This window comes from Cynocephalus volans, chromosome 9 (genome assembly GCF_027409185.1).
Source record: "Cynocephalus volans isolate mCynVol1 chromosome 9, mCynVol1.pri, whole genome shotgun sequence".
Lineage (NCBI taxonomy): Eukaryota > Metazoa > Chordata > Mammalia > Dermoptera > Cynocephalidae > Cynocephalus > Cynocephalus volans.
In genome coordinates this window covers 100,256,493-100,271,275 of record NC_084468.1, presented here as the reverse complement: position 1 = coordinate 100,271,275, position 14,783 = coordinate 100,256,493, and the positions used below count along the sequence as shown (strand labels likewise).

At 36.3% G+C, this 14,783-nt stretch overlaps 1 protein-coding gene across 1 annotated transcript in view; it reads right to left on the bottom strand.

Moving 5' to 3' along the window:
- The window catches only part of UGT8 (UDP glycosyltransferase 8), a 53,873-nt gene extending 39,489 nt beyond the window's left edge, over window positions 1-14,384 (bottom strand). Inside the window, exon 1 of the mRNA XM_063108755.1 lies at window positions 13,563-14,384. Coding sequence (XP_062964825.1) covers window positions 13,563-14,384 — 822 coding nt within the window. The remainder of the gene's footprint in view (window positions 1-13,562) is intronic.
- Between the last annotated feature and the right edge of the window lie 399 nt (window positions 14,385-14,783).

Below are 14,783 nucleotides of genomic sequence, written 5' to 3'. Positions count from 1 at the left end.
TTAAACTCATAATGTGTAGTTCCTACAACATGTTGCAGTAACTCTTCACTTTTATAATAATGCTCCATAATTTACAGATACTTACAAATATTATTTCAACTGATCTTCAATGAACATTTTTCATATAGACAAAAATATTATTATGCCTCTCCTTTTACAAATGAGAAAACCGCATCTGGAAAGTTCACATGATGAGCCCCATGATGACAACGCTAGTGACTGGAAGAAATGAGATTCAAACTCCCATCTCTTGAATTTCAGGACTCTTCCATTACTACATGGGCTTAGATTTGACAATATCAATTAGTGAAGCAGAGGTAGTCTACAAAGGCTAAAACTAAGTGTCTATTTGCTGAATTTCCAACAATTATGACTTCATTACTTCCCTAAATGCATATTTCTAAAAGAACATATTCTCAACAAAATCTGTACAGTTTGAACATTTTAAATGCATTTAAGCACTTTCTGCTTATTTTAATCTCAAACCAGAAAAGAGAAATTCAAATCTACAGAAGAATGTTAAGCACCCATTATATTAGCACCAGGTTTGGCAATGTAACATTTCCTATTTCCTTTGAACTCACAATGACTGTGAGATATGGTGCTGCAAAAAAGCTGAAAATTCTGCTTATCTCCTTTCTCAAAAAACGTGAACCTTTAAGAGTATAATTCCTCCATGAGAGTGGGTGATAAAACCTGATATCAGGGACACCTAGAGTGCACCCCTCTAACCCTCTGGAACCATCACCTCTCTGCCTTTTACTAGCCAGCCTAATTATGCTGCTGGTATTGATTCTTCAGACTTATGCCTTACTGTCACTAGACCTCAGATTTCAGTATAAAATATTCACTACTCCTAGAAATGTAATACATTACATTGCTGTCAGCCATTAACACATAGCACAGAACAAATTTTGGGGTCCTCATTCTTTGCTACAGCTCACTACATCTGAGGTTTAGAAACACAATGGTTTTCATAGAAGGAAAGGAGAAGGGGATTTTCAAGCATCAGGCAGCTTTAGCCACAGTAAGGTTAACTGAGGATGCTGCAGTGGGGTTCCTGGCCACAGGGATTGATTAGGGGTAAAACAAAGCAGAGGGGAGGAGAGCAGTAGAAAGTTTATGGGGAGGGGGCTGCCGAAAGGGAGCACCATGGAGAGAAAAATATGAAAAACAGAGACATCGAAAGGCTAAATACAGACAACAATTTTGATGAAACTGGTCATATTTCAAAGAAATTACGAATTTCTATGAAAGGATGATAATGATAAATTTTTCCTAGTGGGTCAAAACATGGTAACGATTGCCTGCTTTACATACTCAGCACAAACGCTTATTAATGAAAACACTAATGCGTAAAGATTATTTATGTTTCTCAAACAAAAACAGTATTGTATCAACTCCACTGGGTAAGCTTTGTCTGGTTTGATTTTCTAATTAGCAATTCTTAGCATGATTAAATGCTAAGTACGCAGCTGTGTGAGGCTTCAGCTGGTAGTAACCAGTAGTGCCTAATACTGACTTCTTAAAGATAATGACAGAAGTGCTCAAATACTGGATATAAAGCTTTTGAGGCCCTATTCAGTGGAAAGAAGCAAAATTAACTATAAGCACTGCTTATATACAATACGTGAATAAGGTTAATAGCAATGTAGTATTTGTCACCTCTGTTGCAAAGCAATGTAGACTAAATAGAAAATAAGCCTAGCCTAAGTAGCTTATTCAGTTGAAATAACTTATAGAACATATTACATATGATTTCTGTTAAATTGTAATTTTAAAAGACTAAATTTATTGCTGAGCAAGTATAGAGGGATAAACTCTACCATCTGTATTACATTATCAGAAGCCCATGTATGTTTAGAAAAATTAGATTTTTTTACATTCACTTGAAAATAAGCTGTACATAATCGTGAACAGAAATAACTTCTCTTTTTGTCTTTACCCAACTTTCTTCCTCATAACATCTAACGCTTCTAAATAGTTGAACACAATGCAGACTTTTCATAACAGAAAACTGATCAAAATTACACATCAGAATAAACAAGCTTCGTCTAAAGTTTTATTTGCAAAGGAAGTTACTTAAAGCTTAACTGAAAATAACTCTGAGTTATGAAAAAGAAAAAGGCATCTGAATTTTACCAAAATAAAATCAAATTTGCAAAAGCATGAAGCATTTTACTATAATCTCAATTTCTGCCTTTTAGAAGAAACATTTTACAAAATCTTATTCATAAGTTCGCTATCACAAAAAGCTGAAAGATAATTTTTAAAAGGAAAAAAAAATGAATGATGTATATAACTCAAGGTGTTTTAAAATTCTCTTTAAGATTGCAGTTCAAGAAAAAAATTTTCAACAAAAAAGGTAATTTAATTATATTCCCTGAGGGAAAAATGCACTTGCTGTATTGTACAAAATAAAACAAAATGATGGCTTCAATTTTTAACCATTAGTAAAAAAAAACCCCAAAACAAATATTACTGTCTTGATTCTATTTCTAATTATTGCTTATTACTTGGTAGAAAATCAAAGCTTCACTAATAAATTATAAAATCAATCTTTCTATGCCTATCCCTCGTCTATCCTCCACAAGATATTTGAACTATTAGCGGTCTGCTTGATTTGGTTCTGTCACTATAACTACACCAGAAATAAAAATGCTTTAGATTAAGAATGGAAATCTGTATTTTAATGTACACACAGGGTTTAAAATGCTCTTTTGCACCATCACTGAACTGGAAGAAAAAAAGATCAGTCCAAGCCCCACCACTGACACACCCACAATTTAGTGATAAAGAAACTGGGGCCCCAGAAAGGTAACATAATCTTTCCAAGGACCTAGATTGAGACTTTGAATATAATCACCTGGCTCCCAGTGAGTGCTCTGTCAACTTTACCAAGGGACTGACGCCACAGATGGAAGTGGACTGTCAAAGGACAGTATGAAGTTAGTCGTTTGTTGCTATTTACCTACTTAGCAATAACTAAAATTGCCCGGTGGCATATGACCATGTGTACATGTACCCAACTAACACACAGAAACATCCAAATCAGCAGAAATAATAACTGATGAACCTAAACCACCACTCCACTTTTTCTGGTTATCCTTTACTTCTTAGGTCACAATTTTCAGAATTCCTGGAAGCTCCTCTTCCTCTGAGTGGTACAGTGTAATTAATTTCATTTATTTCCATGGCTTTAATAGAATCTCTTGGAAGACAACCCCCACATCTGAACACCTACCCCTGACCTTTCCTATCAATTCCATGCTCACATATTCAAATGTCAGTTTGATATTTGCACCCATATACCTACAGGTTGCTCAAATTCAATATGCCCCAAACTAAATAATGTATTTTCCCTTAAAAATCTGTTCATCCCTCAGTATTCCCCATCAAGTAAATGTAATCCATCAGTTGTTCAAGCAGGAGAACTGGCTGTTTTCTTAGAATCCTCCCTCACCCAACTCCATCCCAGTCAATTTTACCTCCCAAGTATACTTGGAAATCATCCCACTTCTCACCATCTCTGCAGCCACCAAGCCACCCTCTGAGCTTCTGCAACACTGAGCCATTTGATCCTCCCTGTTTCCTCTTTTTGCCTCTCACAGTACCTTCTCCACAAAGCAACCAGAGCCATCCTTTCTAAAAGCAGGTCCAATCATGTTAAAGCCCACTTAAAGCCTCAGAATGAATTTCAAACCCCTTACAGTATACAAGGCCTGGCATGATATGACCTCTGCTCACTTCTCCAAACTCAGCTGAGCCACTCTGCCCCTAGCCCCATGGCATCAGCTCTTCAACACCACTGGTCTCTCTCTATCTTCAAAATGCAAGGTGCTTCTCACTTTCAGATGGGTGTGCTCCTGTTCTGGCCTGGAAGGCTCTCCCTCTCTTGGCTGGCTCCACCTTCTTAGGACTCACTACTGTGATCACCTGAAAAGACTCTTGGTTCTCTATCACTGCCTCCTGTTGGTTTCTTTCACAGCACATCAGCATTGAAATTATGCATCTTATTAATTTGTTTACACCTTTATTATTTCCCCATTAAAGTAGAAGCAACATGAACAAAGAAACTATGATTTGCACTTAACATTGCTAGCTCAGTGCCAGGTATACATTGGGCATCCAATAAATCTGCACGGAATATATAACTCAATGGCTATCTATCCCTTTTATAAGTAGTCTTCCCTTTGCGGTTTGCAAAAACTTTTTACTGCCACACACATGCAAAAGTTCTAAAAAGACTTGGTGTTGGAAAAAAACAATGTTAAGCAGGTTTAGCTCTTCCTCACCATAACCTGAAAATGGTAGTCAGGGGATTTAGTTAGCCTCACAGTTTTAACAATATTTACCAAGCCACTTGAGCTGCTTTTCACTGACAAAAGGTTTGAGAATGTATAGTGTAAAAACAATTTTATCCCATTTTTGAAAAATAAATTGAGCCAGTGCATCAGCTTTTACAACTTGAAATTACATTAATTCAAACATGTTTTATGGCCTATACTATGCAAATGTGCTGCAGCACTAGATATGAAATTGGGTGGGACAGGAAAGATGACTGACCTGAGATCCCCACTCTCAAAGCGTTTTGCTTTCTCCATTATTCTTTCAGAAAGATTTACAATTTTTTAGAACCTAGTGTTTTCCTTAAATATCTATGCAAATTAAATCTTTTCAACTGCTGTAAAAAGGCCTTTTCTCAGTGAACTCTCCCACATTGTTGGTGGGAATGTAAATTGGTACAGCCATTGTGGAAAACAGTGTGGAGGTTCTTCAGAGAAATAAAAATTGAACTACCTTAGGACCCAGCAATCCCATTACTGGGTATATACACAAGGGAAATGAAATCAATGTATCGAAGAGACACCTGCATTCCCACATTCATTGCAACTATTCACAATAGTCAAGAGACAAAATCAAACTAAATGCCCATCAATGGAAATATGGATTAAAAAAAAACTGTGATATATATACATAAAAGAATACTATTCAGCTATATATATATTTTTTTTTTTAAAAAAAAAAAATGAAATACTGTCATTTGCAACAACATGGATGGAACTGGAGACCATCATGTTAAGTACACCAGGCACAAAAAGACAAATACCACAAGATCTCACTCATATGTGGAATCTTACCAAAAAAAAAAAAAAAAAAAAAAATGTTCTCTTGGAGTAGACAGTAGGATCATGGTTACTGGAGGCTGGGAGCAGGGAGGAGAAGTGATACATCAGCAGGTGCAAAGCTCTACTATCTACTCTAAGCGAATCAATGTATAGTGCCTGCATGTATGAAATAACACACTGGCCTCCCCACAAATATGTACAAATAAATGTTAAAAAAAATAAAATAAAGATAACACAAAAAAGCCCTTTTCTCTAAATCTAAATAAGTAAAAACAATTCAATTCAACAGATGTTTATTAAGTAGTTGCTATATTCAACGAAGTGTAAAATCAGGTTAGCTTACTTTGACAAGTTTATTTTTACTATATCATATATCCAGGAGAAGAAAAGCAGAAGCAAATTGTGGGAAAATAATATCTGCACACGGCATTAAGTTTCCCTTCCTGCATTGAACACCATATTTCTCCTGAAAAGCCACCCTATCAAATGCCACCCATATGAAAATATTATGTTAATGACCACTTTAATAGGAACTCTTCTCTGAAGCTGATAAACAGTTTAGGAAAAACGAAAACAAGCCTGTCTTTCTCTCTTTCTCTCTTAAATATCTACTAGCACTTTTACCTCTCACAGCACTTTCTAGAATGGATGCTCTGTGAATCAACTAACTGACTATACTTATATTGATAGAATCAGAATTCTTGAATTTCTTACTAAAAGTGGTTCCTACAAATAACAATAACTGCTGCTTTACAAAAATATACCTTGACAGAAAGCCAAAAGCAAATGGTGGAGGTGAATAAAAACAGGGAGACAAGTTAAAAGGTATTAGTTCTGAGGTCCTTACCTATTAGTCACATGGCTACATATAGACAATTCTATTTAGATTTATATCTTAAAGCAAGAGTTGGTGATAGAGTTTGGATGTGTTCTCCCCCCAAAACTCATGTGGAAATCTGATCCCCAATGTGGCAGTGTTGGAAGTTGTTTGAGTCATGCGGGCGGATTCCTCATGAATGGATTAATGTTCTCCCTGGAGGGTGGGGGTAGTGAGTGAGTTCTCTCTCTATTAGTTCCAGCAAAAGCTGGTTGTTTAAAAGACCCTGGCATCTTGCTCTCTCTCTCTCTCTCTTGCTTCCTCTCGCCATGTGATCTGCTTGTACCCACTGGCTGCCTGCTGCTTTTGTCCATGAGTAGAAGCAGCCTGAGGCCTGCACCAGATGCAGCTATCCCAGCATCATGAGCCAAATAAACCTCTTTCCTTTATAAATTACCCAGTTTCATGGATTCTGTTATGGCAACACAAAACAGACTAACACAGTTGGTAATTCAACAGCATCATCTTAATTTTAAAAAACAAAACTATAAGGTAATAAGCTGTCCAAATGTATAATGAAATCCAGGGTTTTTCTAGTTCTTGAAATTTAGATACATACATGTGTATTTTGATACAATTTACACTGAAAATAATTTCCTAAAACAGAAAATCTGTGATTACCAGAAAAAAATGTTTCTCATATAAAATATACAATGCAATTAAAACTTGTGGATTGCACAGATGTTTCTCAAAGAGTGGCTGGTCCTCAAACCAACAGCAGCATCATTGAGTAACTTGTTACAGATTATTAGGTGCATTCCAGACCTACTAAGTGATCTACAATCATGTACTAGGGTACTTCGAAAAGTTTATGGAAAAATGGAATTAAAAGATAATACGAATCTTTCCACGAACTTTTTGAAGACCCCTTGTATTAACATGAATGTCACTGGATTCTGATCTAAACATACTGAGGAGCATGTAGGGGAATACAAAGGATACAATGGGACATACTATAGAAATATAAGAAGTCAGACTAACGACTGGTGTTGGCTGCTGAGTCTGCACCCTAGGCCTTAGAAGAAAATATTAAAAACAATATTTTTGGGGGGATTTCTAGGTGATCTAGTCTAGTTCATGAGGGTCTGAGTGTGAAGGAGAAGCTGGGTAGAACCTCTGGTTAGAAAGAAGGCAGTCATTGATTTGTCTGGACTTTCCCCTAAGCTTCCTCAGGAATGCGAAGCACAGAAAAAGGAGAATGTACAGGTGTGGAGCCAGCAAAAGGCCATTTAAAGGCCTGAAAAACCACAGGCAATATCCCTGATGTTAAAGAAGTCAGCATTCTAAAGCACCACGAAGCTACTCCCTTAGTCCTATCACCCTTGAGAAGACACATCCATCAGTTTCTGCTCATTTCTTAAGACACTCCAGATGGTCTTAGGACCATGTATCTCACTCACTTGTCATCTTCCTTTTACTTCAGTGATAAAAAAGATGTAGGAAAGACAAATAAAAATCCCCAAAATAGAAGTAGAAGGACCAATGTCAACCACTAGAATGAACAGAGGTGAAGCCATAGAATCTTCTCCATATCCCTCCTATATCTCCACCCTCTCCCCTGAAACTATCCTTCTATTTGCCATGTGGAAAACAGAAAGTGTTCAGTGATTCAATAATTATAGTTCACCTTAAATGACAAGCGTTATTACATCAGTAATAAGAACATCTCCCACCAGCAGGTATTGCCATGGCTCTCATATACCAAAACACTCTGAGGTAAGTACTGCTGTCCTCGTTTTAATAAGGCTCACTCCTTTTCACAAAATAGTCACATGAAGACCAAGATTAAAGCCAGAACCATCTGTTTCAAAAAGCCCATGTTTTTCCACTTTGCTATTTTTCACAATATGTCCAATACCTGGTAAGTTGATATAAAATATTCCACGAACAAAACGAGGAAATAGGTTATCTTCAGTGCCACTGATTGTTCACAAGCTCATACTCATTCCATCCCCTCTGCTAAAATCTGCACTCAAAAATGGATCTGAGAAACTCACTGGCAGTAGTGATTTTAACTTAAAAAATAGAATTTTTTGGCTTAGAATGAGAGTATGAAGAGTATCACACCAAAAAACTGGTGCCAACAGGAATTTAATTGCAAAAACTGTCATTTGTAGAAATGATCAGTTTAAAATATTTTCCTTGACATTGCCAGTGTTTGAATTAATACCTAAATGAACAATTCTCTAGGGCATATTAAAGCTTAAAGGCTTAACAGTAGAGTGGGGAGGTGTTTAAAAATTACACTGGACCCTACAATATCAATTATAAACAAATTTGTTTGTTGTATATTTGGGTCTCCTGTCATATCAGGAAATCCTTCTAAGTCCATAACGCTTACAGAAGCAACTGATAAGCTATCTAAAACTTCGTAGTTTGCTGCTTAGAAAATTACCACACCAGTGGTTAAGCAGTAGATTATGATGTATTCCAACAGAGTCTGATTTACTTCCTTCATAGATTCACCTAACAAGGTAATCTAGCTTCTCACTACAAAATAAAGACAAAATATATGATCAACCTACAAACCTTCTGCAAAAAATATCTTTGAGAACATTTTACATAAACAAGTTCCCATAGGGAATCTATCATTTCTGTCCTCCTATCATGCTATGGGGAATATCTGAGCTCAGAATTACTCATTGGAATTAAATTATTAGTCTCTTCCAAACATTACAGTCCTCAACTTTATGATCCCCACATAGCTACCAACATAGCACAGTTTCACTATATAGATGAAGACACTCTATGAAAACTATTTGTGAATGATGGTATCCAAAATAAGAAGCCAATTATAGAGAATATGTTTTGATTAAATGACACTTATTTGAAAACTGGCATTTTTTATCAATATAGTATAATGGTTATAATCCCATCTCCATCTTTAAATTTCATGAGATAACATAACTTGAAAATGTAACATATTACTAACATGGCCTTAATTTTCCACATCTGCTGCAACCCTAGATCAAGCCTTTTAGACCCAAGGACTCTGGTCCCATATCCCAGCCTAGATACTTCATTCATTAATGGTGAAATCAGCTTTCAATCATCATATGTAATAAGTAATGGCTTGTTTCTCATGGTGAGTCAATGAATACTAAACATGGAAAGCCATTGTTTTTTTTCCTAGGTTTCATTCCTCTTCTTATTACCTGACCTGCTCACAAGTGCTGATCTAATGAGTCTGTTGTTCAGTCTCTCGTTTTCCCCAAGACCTCTCTCTGTGAGGGAGTTCTGGCAAATGGCAAAGTGACAAACAGAGAATATCTCATAACCCTGTCCTTGATACCATGTACTTTCTTATCTCTTTATCTCTTAGCTGTATCTTTCCCTGTGACTGCTTCCCTAAATTGAAAATGTCTCTACAACTGGTGAAATGAAGATGCCCTTAATAGTTCTCACTCCCAGTAAAGCGTCTCCGAGGTGCACAAAGTATTATATTACCACGAATCATCTTTCAAGACAGCAATAGCTGGTCTATCACTACTATCCCTGTTTATATGTATGTTTGGAACAGAGTAGAGACCATTTTAGTTCACCAGGTGGGTAAAGCATGGTTATCTCCTTTTCTCAATATCAATAACATTAAGAGTAGCTATTCTAATTCATTAAAATAACTTAGCCTGGAATTTCCAGTTGCCTACAGACTGGAATGGTATGTGGACATAAATTTGGAATAAACAGATAATGGCTATAATATTAACAACATTGTCGTACTAGCTGAATCACCTATTTTTTGGCAGCTATTTCTATTTGATGCAGTTTGTTTAATATTAAACATTTACTGAGTGCCTACCATTTCTCAGGAACTCAGGGCACAAAAGTGAAAAAGTAGGCTATTTAGCCTTTGAGGTACCCACATTCTAGTTAGGAAGAGAGCCGTATAGAAAACCAATAGTTAAATAAAATCTGTTAAGTGCTATAAGAGTTCAGGGCGGTAGAAGCCGAAAAGTAACAGAGATCACCAGACCACGTCAGCCAATAGGAAATCATCTAAAAATTATCACCTAAAACACTTAAATTTTATAACTGATAGACCCTATAGGCATGTACTATCCTTTGGTTGTATTACTGTTATTGCCCTCTAATAAAACTATTAAAGCTAAAATCACTCCCTATTAGACGTCATTATTTAATTAACATTTAATATTTAAAGAACCTATTCAAATAAGGGACTTGTTTACAAACGTCCTTCTTGGCCAAAGCAAACTTGTTGTCTTTTTTTTAATTTGTATCCACATTCTCTACTTGCCTGCAATGACAGAATAGATAACCACTGTATGGATGCGATCCAACTCAGACCTCTTTTCCTTAATCTACACCTTAAAGGATCCCTACTATAGGCAGCCAGTTAGTGGATAGTTTGTGAGAGGTGGTTCCTCCTAGCACATTTCTAACATGCATTTTAAAATGATTCTATTATCAATGCACACAAGTTCTTCACTGTATACCAACATAACACTTTGTAATCAAAAGCATTTGGATTTGGGCTGGTTTCTATTATCAAATCTCTAAAGTAAGAGTCCAAAGGACTTCATTTGACTCTAATATTACATGTTACAATCTTTGAGATGCCAAATAAATAAGGGAAACTGCTGTCTCTGCATAGTTTTGTACACAATTATAAGTGTGTAAGTGACTAAAATGAGTGACAAGAGAAGCACGCACCTTGACAAAATATCTAATCAATGGCAAAACAATCCACATTACCATGGCTTTGCCACAAACTATCTGTGTGGCCTTGGATAAGCCACTGAACTCTTTGTATCTGCTATGTGACAAATGGATGGACTCTCTTATGACCATGTATTTTGAGAGGAAAAATAAATAAAACAAATAGAGCTGAACTAAATGCTCTCTAGAGTTTCTTTAGGCTCAAGCATTATAAAAGCTTCTAAAAAGTGTCTTTTTCGACAAAATAAAATTTAAAAAAATAAAAAATAAAAATAAATAAAAAGTGTCTTTTAGAAATTTTCTGTATCCTTTTATCCCAGATTGTAAAATTCAAATCTCACTGTCAAATCAGTTCCAGCCATCCAGAAAACTTAATCCATTCCCAGCATAAAATATCATGGCAGTTAACAATTCAGCTGTCATTAGCGAAAAATGTATTGCTGGGCCTTCTTGTTTTAGTTTCATGACCATGCCCTGTAAATAACACAGGCATTTGAGAAACTCATTAACTTTTACAGCCCTAACTACATTACAGTTTATTATCTCAGATAAATCTAGAGAAATCACAATAGGAACCCATGTGTTACTAAGCATACAAAAAAACCTCACTAGAGTAAGGAATACCTGAAAGAGTAAAACACATCATTATTCAAGAACTATAACTGGCACACTGAAATGAAAATAGTACTTCATACTTATAATCTAATAGACTTTCAATAATAATATACATATCTATGTCCACAAATTATATATAACACATGCACATGCCAGATGAACATCTGTGTGTATGACCCAACTAATTGGCACATAGCGATTGTCATAAATAAAAAGCACACTTTGAAAGAAACACTACAGAAAGCACAACGAGGAAAAAAGAATAGGGAAGCCCACAGTGTCAAGCTAGAAATTATGGTAAATCAAAAAACATTTTTAGTAATACCTTATGTGAGGTTCTAAAAACCACTCAAAAGATGTTTTTAAAGTAAAACAGTGAAACTAGTTACAGTATAAGTGGAAAGAGGGACCCAAGGGAGAAAAGATAAGCTTGAATTGTAGGGGAAAAATTTTTTTCACATGCTTTGCATCTTAAGAAAGCATACAGTATAGAAAACAAAGCATAAATATTATTCTATACTTATATTGCGTCGTTCAAGTTGCTGCAAACTAAAAAAACGTACAGGAATTGGAGGGGGAAAAAGGCAATCAGAAGATTCTTTTCCATCGTCAATTCCTTTTTCAATCAGGTGACAGAAGAGAGACAGGATCCAAATAAAAACCAAAAGGAGCTGGCAGAAGGGCAGTGCTCTAGTTGGAAAAAGATGAAGTCTTGGAGAGAACAAAGTTGATTCGTCTAACATTATAAATAATCATTGAGGTAAAGACAGACTTGCTTAACAAATCTTTTAGTAGCTGCTTCTAAAATCTGATTTTAGCTACATTTAGGAAGGGGAGTAATATATCACAAGATGACTCTGGCAGAGAATATTTAAGGATTCAAAATGGGCTTGGGTAAATTCACGAATGGCTGAGAGAAGCTGAGATTAATCCCTATCCTTTACAGTTGATGTCAGAGAGAACAATTGTGCCCTTGTAGCTTCTAGCGGCTGCATCTATTTGAAATGCTAGGGCTGTACAGGCCATAGATCCGGCCGTTTCTATGTTTCCATGTTACAGGAAATATATCAAAACATTATTTCTCAAATATAACTCTAATGGTTGTATTAGAAAGGTCTACAGGTCATATATTTCAATCACCTTATTACCCCATTAGAAAATTCCATGCAGTGGAATTCGTATCAGTATCTGGATATAGGTATACAGGATACCTAAATGAATTATCTTATAATTTTATCTTATCTGATAAAATATCTGATACCTATATGAAAAAATCTGGATTTACTCTTCATCAAAGCCCTGACAGATTTTTTTTTAGTATGTAGTGGCCAGAGCTAGAAATCAACAATTTAGCAGAGTTGTTGTGACTGGCTATTTTCAGAGATAAGAGTAGAAATAATTTCAATACAGAAAACACAGGAATAAGCCTTACACTTCTGGTAAATGGCATCATATGTTCAGATTGAACCAGGAGAGTCAACCAGAAGTTAGAAAATCCACTACAACAATACATACGCGCATGGTTCTTGCTAGCTTGAGATACCTAATAAACAAACTGGGATGGAGAACAGAACACTAAGGGATTCCCTGATTGTCCAACCAGGAAAAAAAATTTAGATTTGACTTAGAGAACACACAGATTTTCTTAAAGTGCCATTAATTCCGTCTCTGAAATGAAACCATAATAGGGCATGATTTCCTTAGGACAGTTACATCTGCTTACAAACTTAATTAGTTGACTCCCTAATTGATGGACGTTACTACCTCATTTTCATTGTCGGACATAAACTTCCTAGTGGTTGTGACTTCCCAAAGAAGAGCCTCTATTCACTTAGTTTATATTTATTTGAGTTCACTGAACCTAACCCAAACATAGAGACCTGTGATTGTGCTATTTGGGGTAGAACAGAGGAGACCCTGTGTTTAATTAAAAGCAAAAATCACTTCATACTCATTAATACTACCATCTAACTATATGTCCTCATATACTGTAGTTAGTATGTAATAAAAAGTCTACTTCCCCAGCCAGCCTATTGATCGTATGGCAGGGTAGCCTCTTGGTATTACAGAAATGCTCATTCGAAGCAGGATTGTGCCCCAGGGAAGTAGTAGATCCCCAAATAAATGGACCTTGGTAGGCTCTGTGTCCTAACCACTTTTTTGAGTAGCATTAGTTATGAAACAATAATCAATCCTCTCTTCCAAAAACCAAAATTGACCTCTATATTTTAAAAAGAATTACCAAGGAGTTCAGCAAACCTTACTTCTGGTAGTGGGCTGGCCGGTTTGGTTAGGATTCCTCCTACATAAACAACATTAGGCAGAGTGGGTCTTGGAAACTCCAGTGCTACGTCAGTACACAGCATCCACAGGCTGGACCCATGAACCAAATCATACATGGACTTCTGTGGCAGCAGGTTGTACTTCTGCATTATCCTTTCGTATTTGGGAAGAACCAGAAAGCTGACCCCTAATCTGGACATGAGGTAAACGCCAGTATTTTTCATCCTTTGTAGCAAGTTCATGTGGTCTGTGAGGAGTGAATTAAATTCTGGGACGTAAGCTAATGGGGCAGGAGCGCCCACTTCAGCAGGATACCAAAGGCCAGTTGAAAATACAGCATATTTAACCCCTAAAAGATGAGCTATCACAAATCCACACATATCATTAGGGTCCACCAGCAGCAGGTCAAACTTTTCTTTTTTCAGGCCCTGGATCAGGGCACGGTTGCCAACGATCATGTCACAGTTCTTAGTATAGTGATCCAGTATGTCAAACAGCTCGATTGCTGTCAATCTCCCAGAGAAAATATTCTGCATTTTGGACTGCAGGAAAGCATCCGAGGTGGTACTGTTAAAGATCCCTGGGTAGCGCTGGAAGCTGTAATGATTAGATGGGGCGATGTCTCTGCCCTCAGAGAGGAGGAACACTGTATGGTGGCCTCTCTCGTGTAAGGCCGAGGCCAGCGTCTTGAAAATGTATATATGGCTTTCAAACATAATTGGCGGCACGATGATGATTTTGGCAGCCTTCGCTATCCCAACAGCACTCCACAGGAGCATGAAATATGGAGTGTAAGACTTCATAGCTGCAATGACAACCAGAAAATGACTTAAAACAGAAATAATGTTTACCATTAGAAACAATCACAAAGTCTCTTTTTTTTTTCAAATATCCAATGATCCAATACCTTGTCTAGGGAATCACTTTCTAAAATTATCCTAGCATTTGTTCTAATTGCCACTTTATTTTTGAAAGATAAAAACTATTTATAAAGTATAGAATTGGAACCAAAGTTGGCATGAACTGAAATATATTAAAAATGGACCAGTTCTGGAGCACATGATTGTATCAGTATACTAGATTTTTAAAAATTTGAAATAAAACTTCCATAAGGTTGAATGACAAATGATATCTCTTCTTTGAATAATATCTATGAAATATCTTTGAAACACTTGTTTTTCTTCTAATTGAACATGAATATT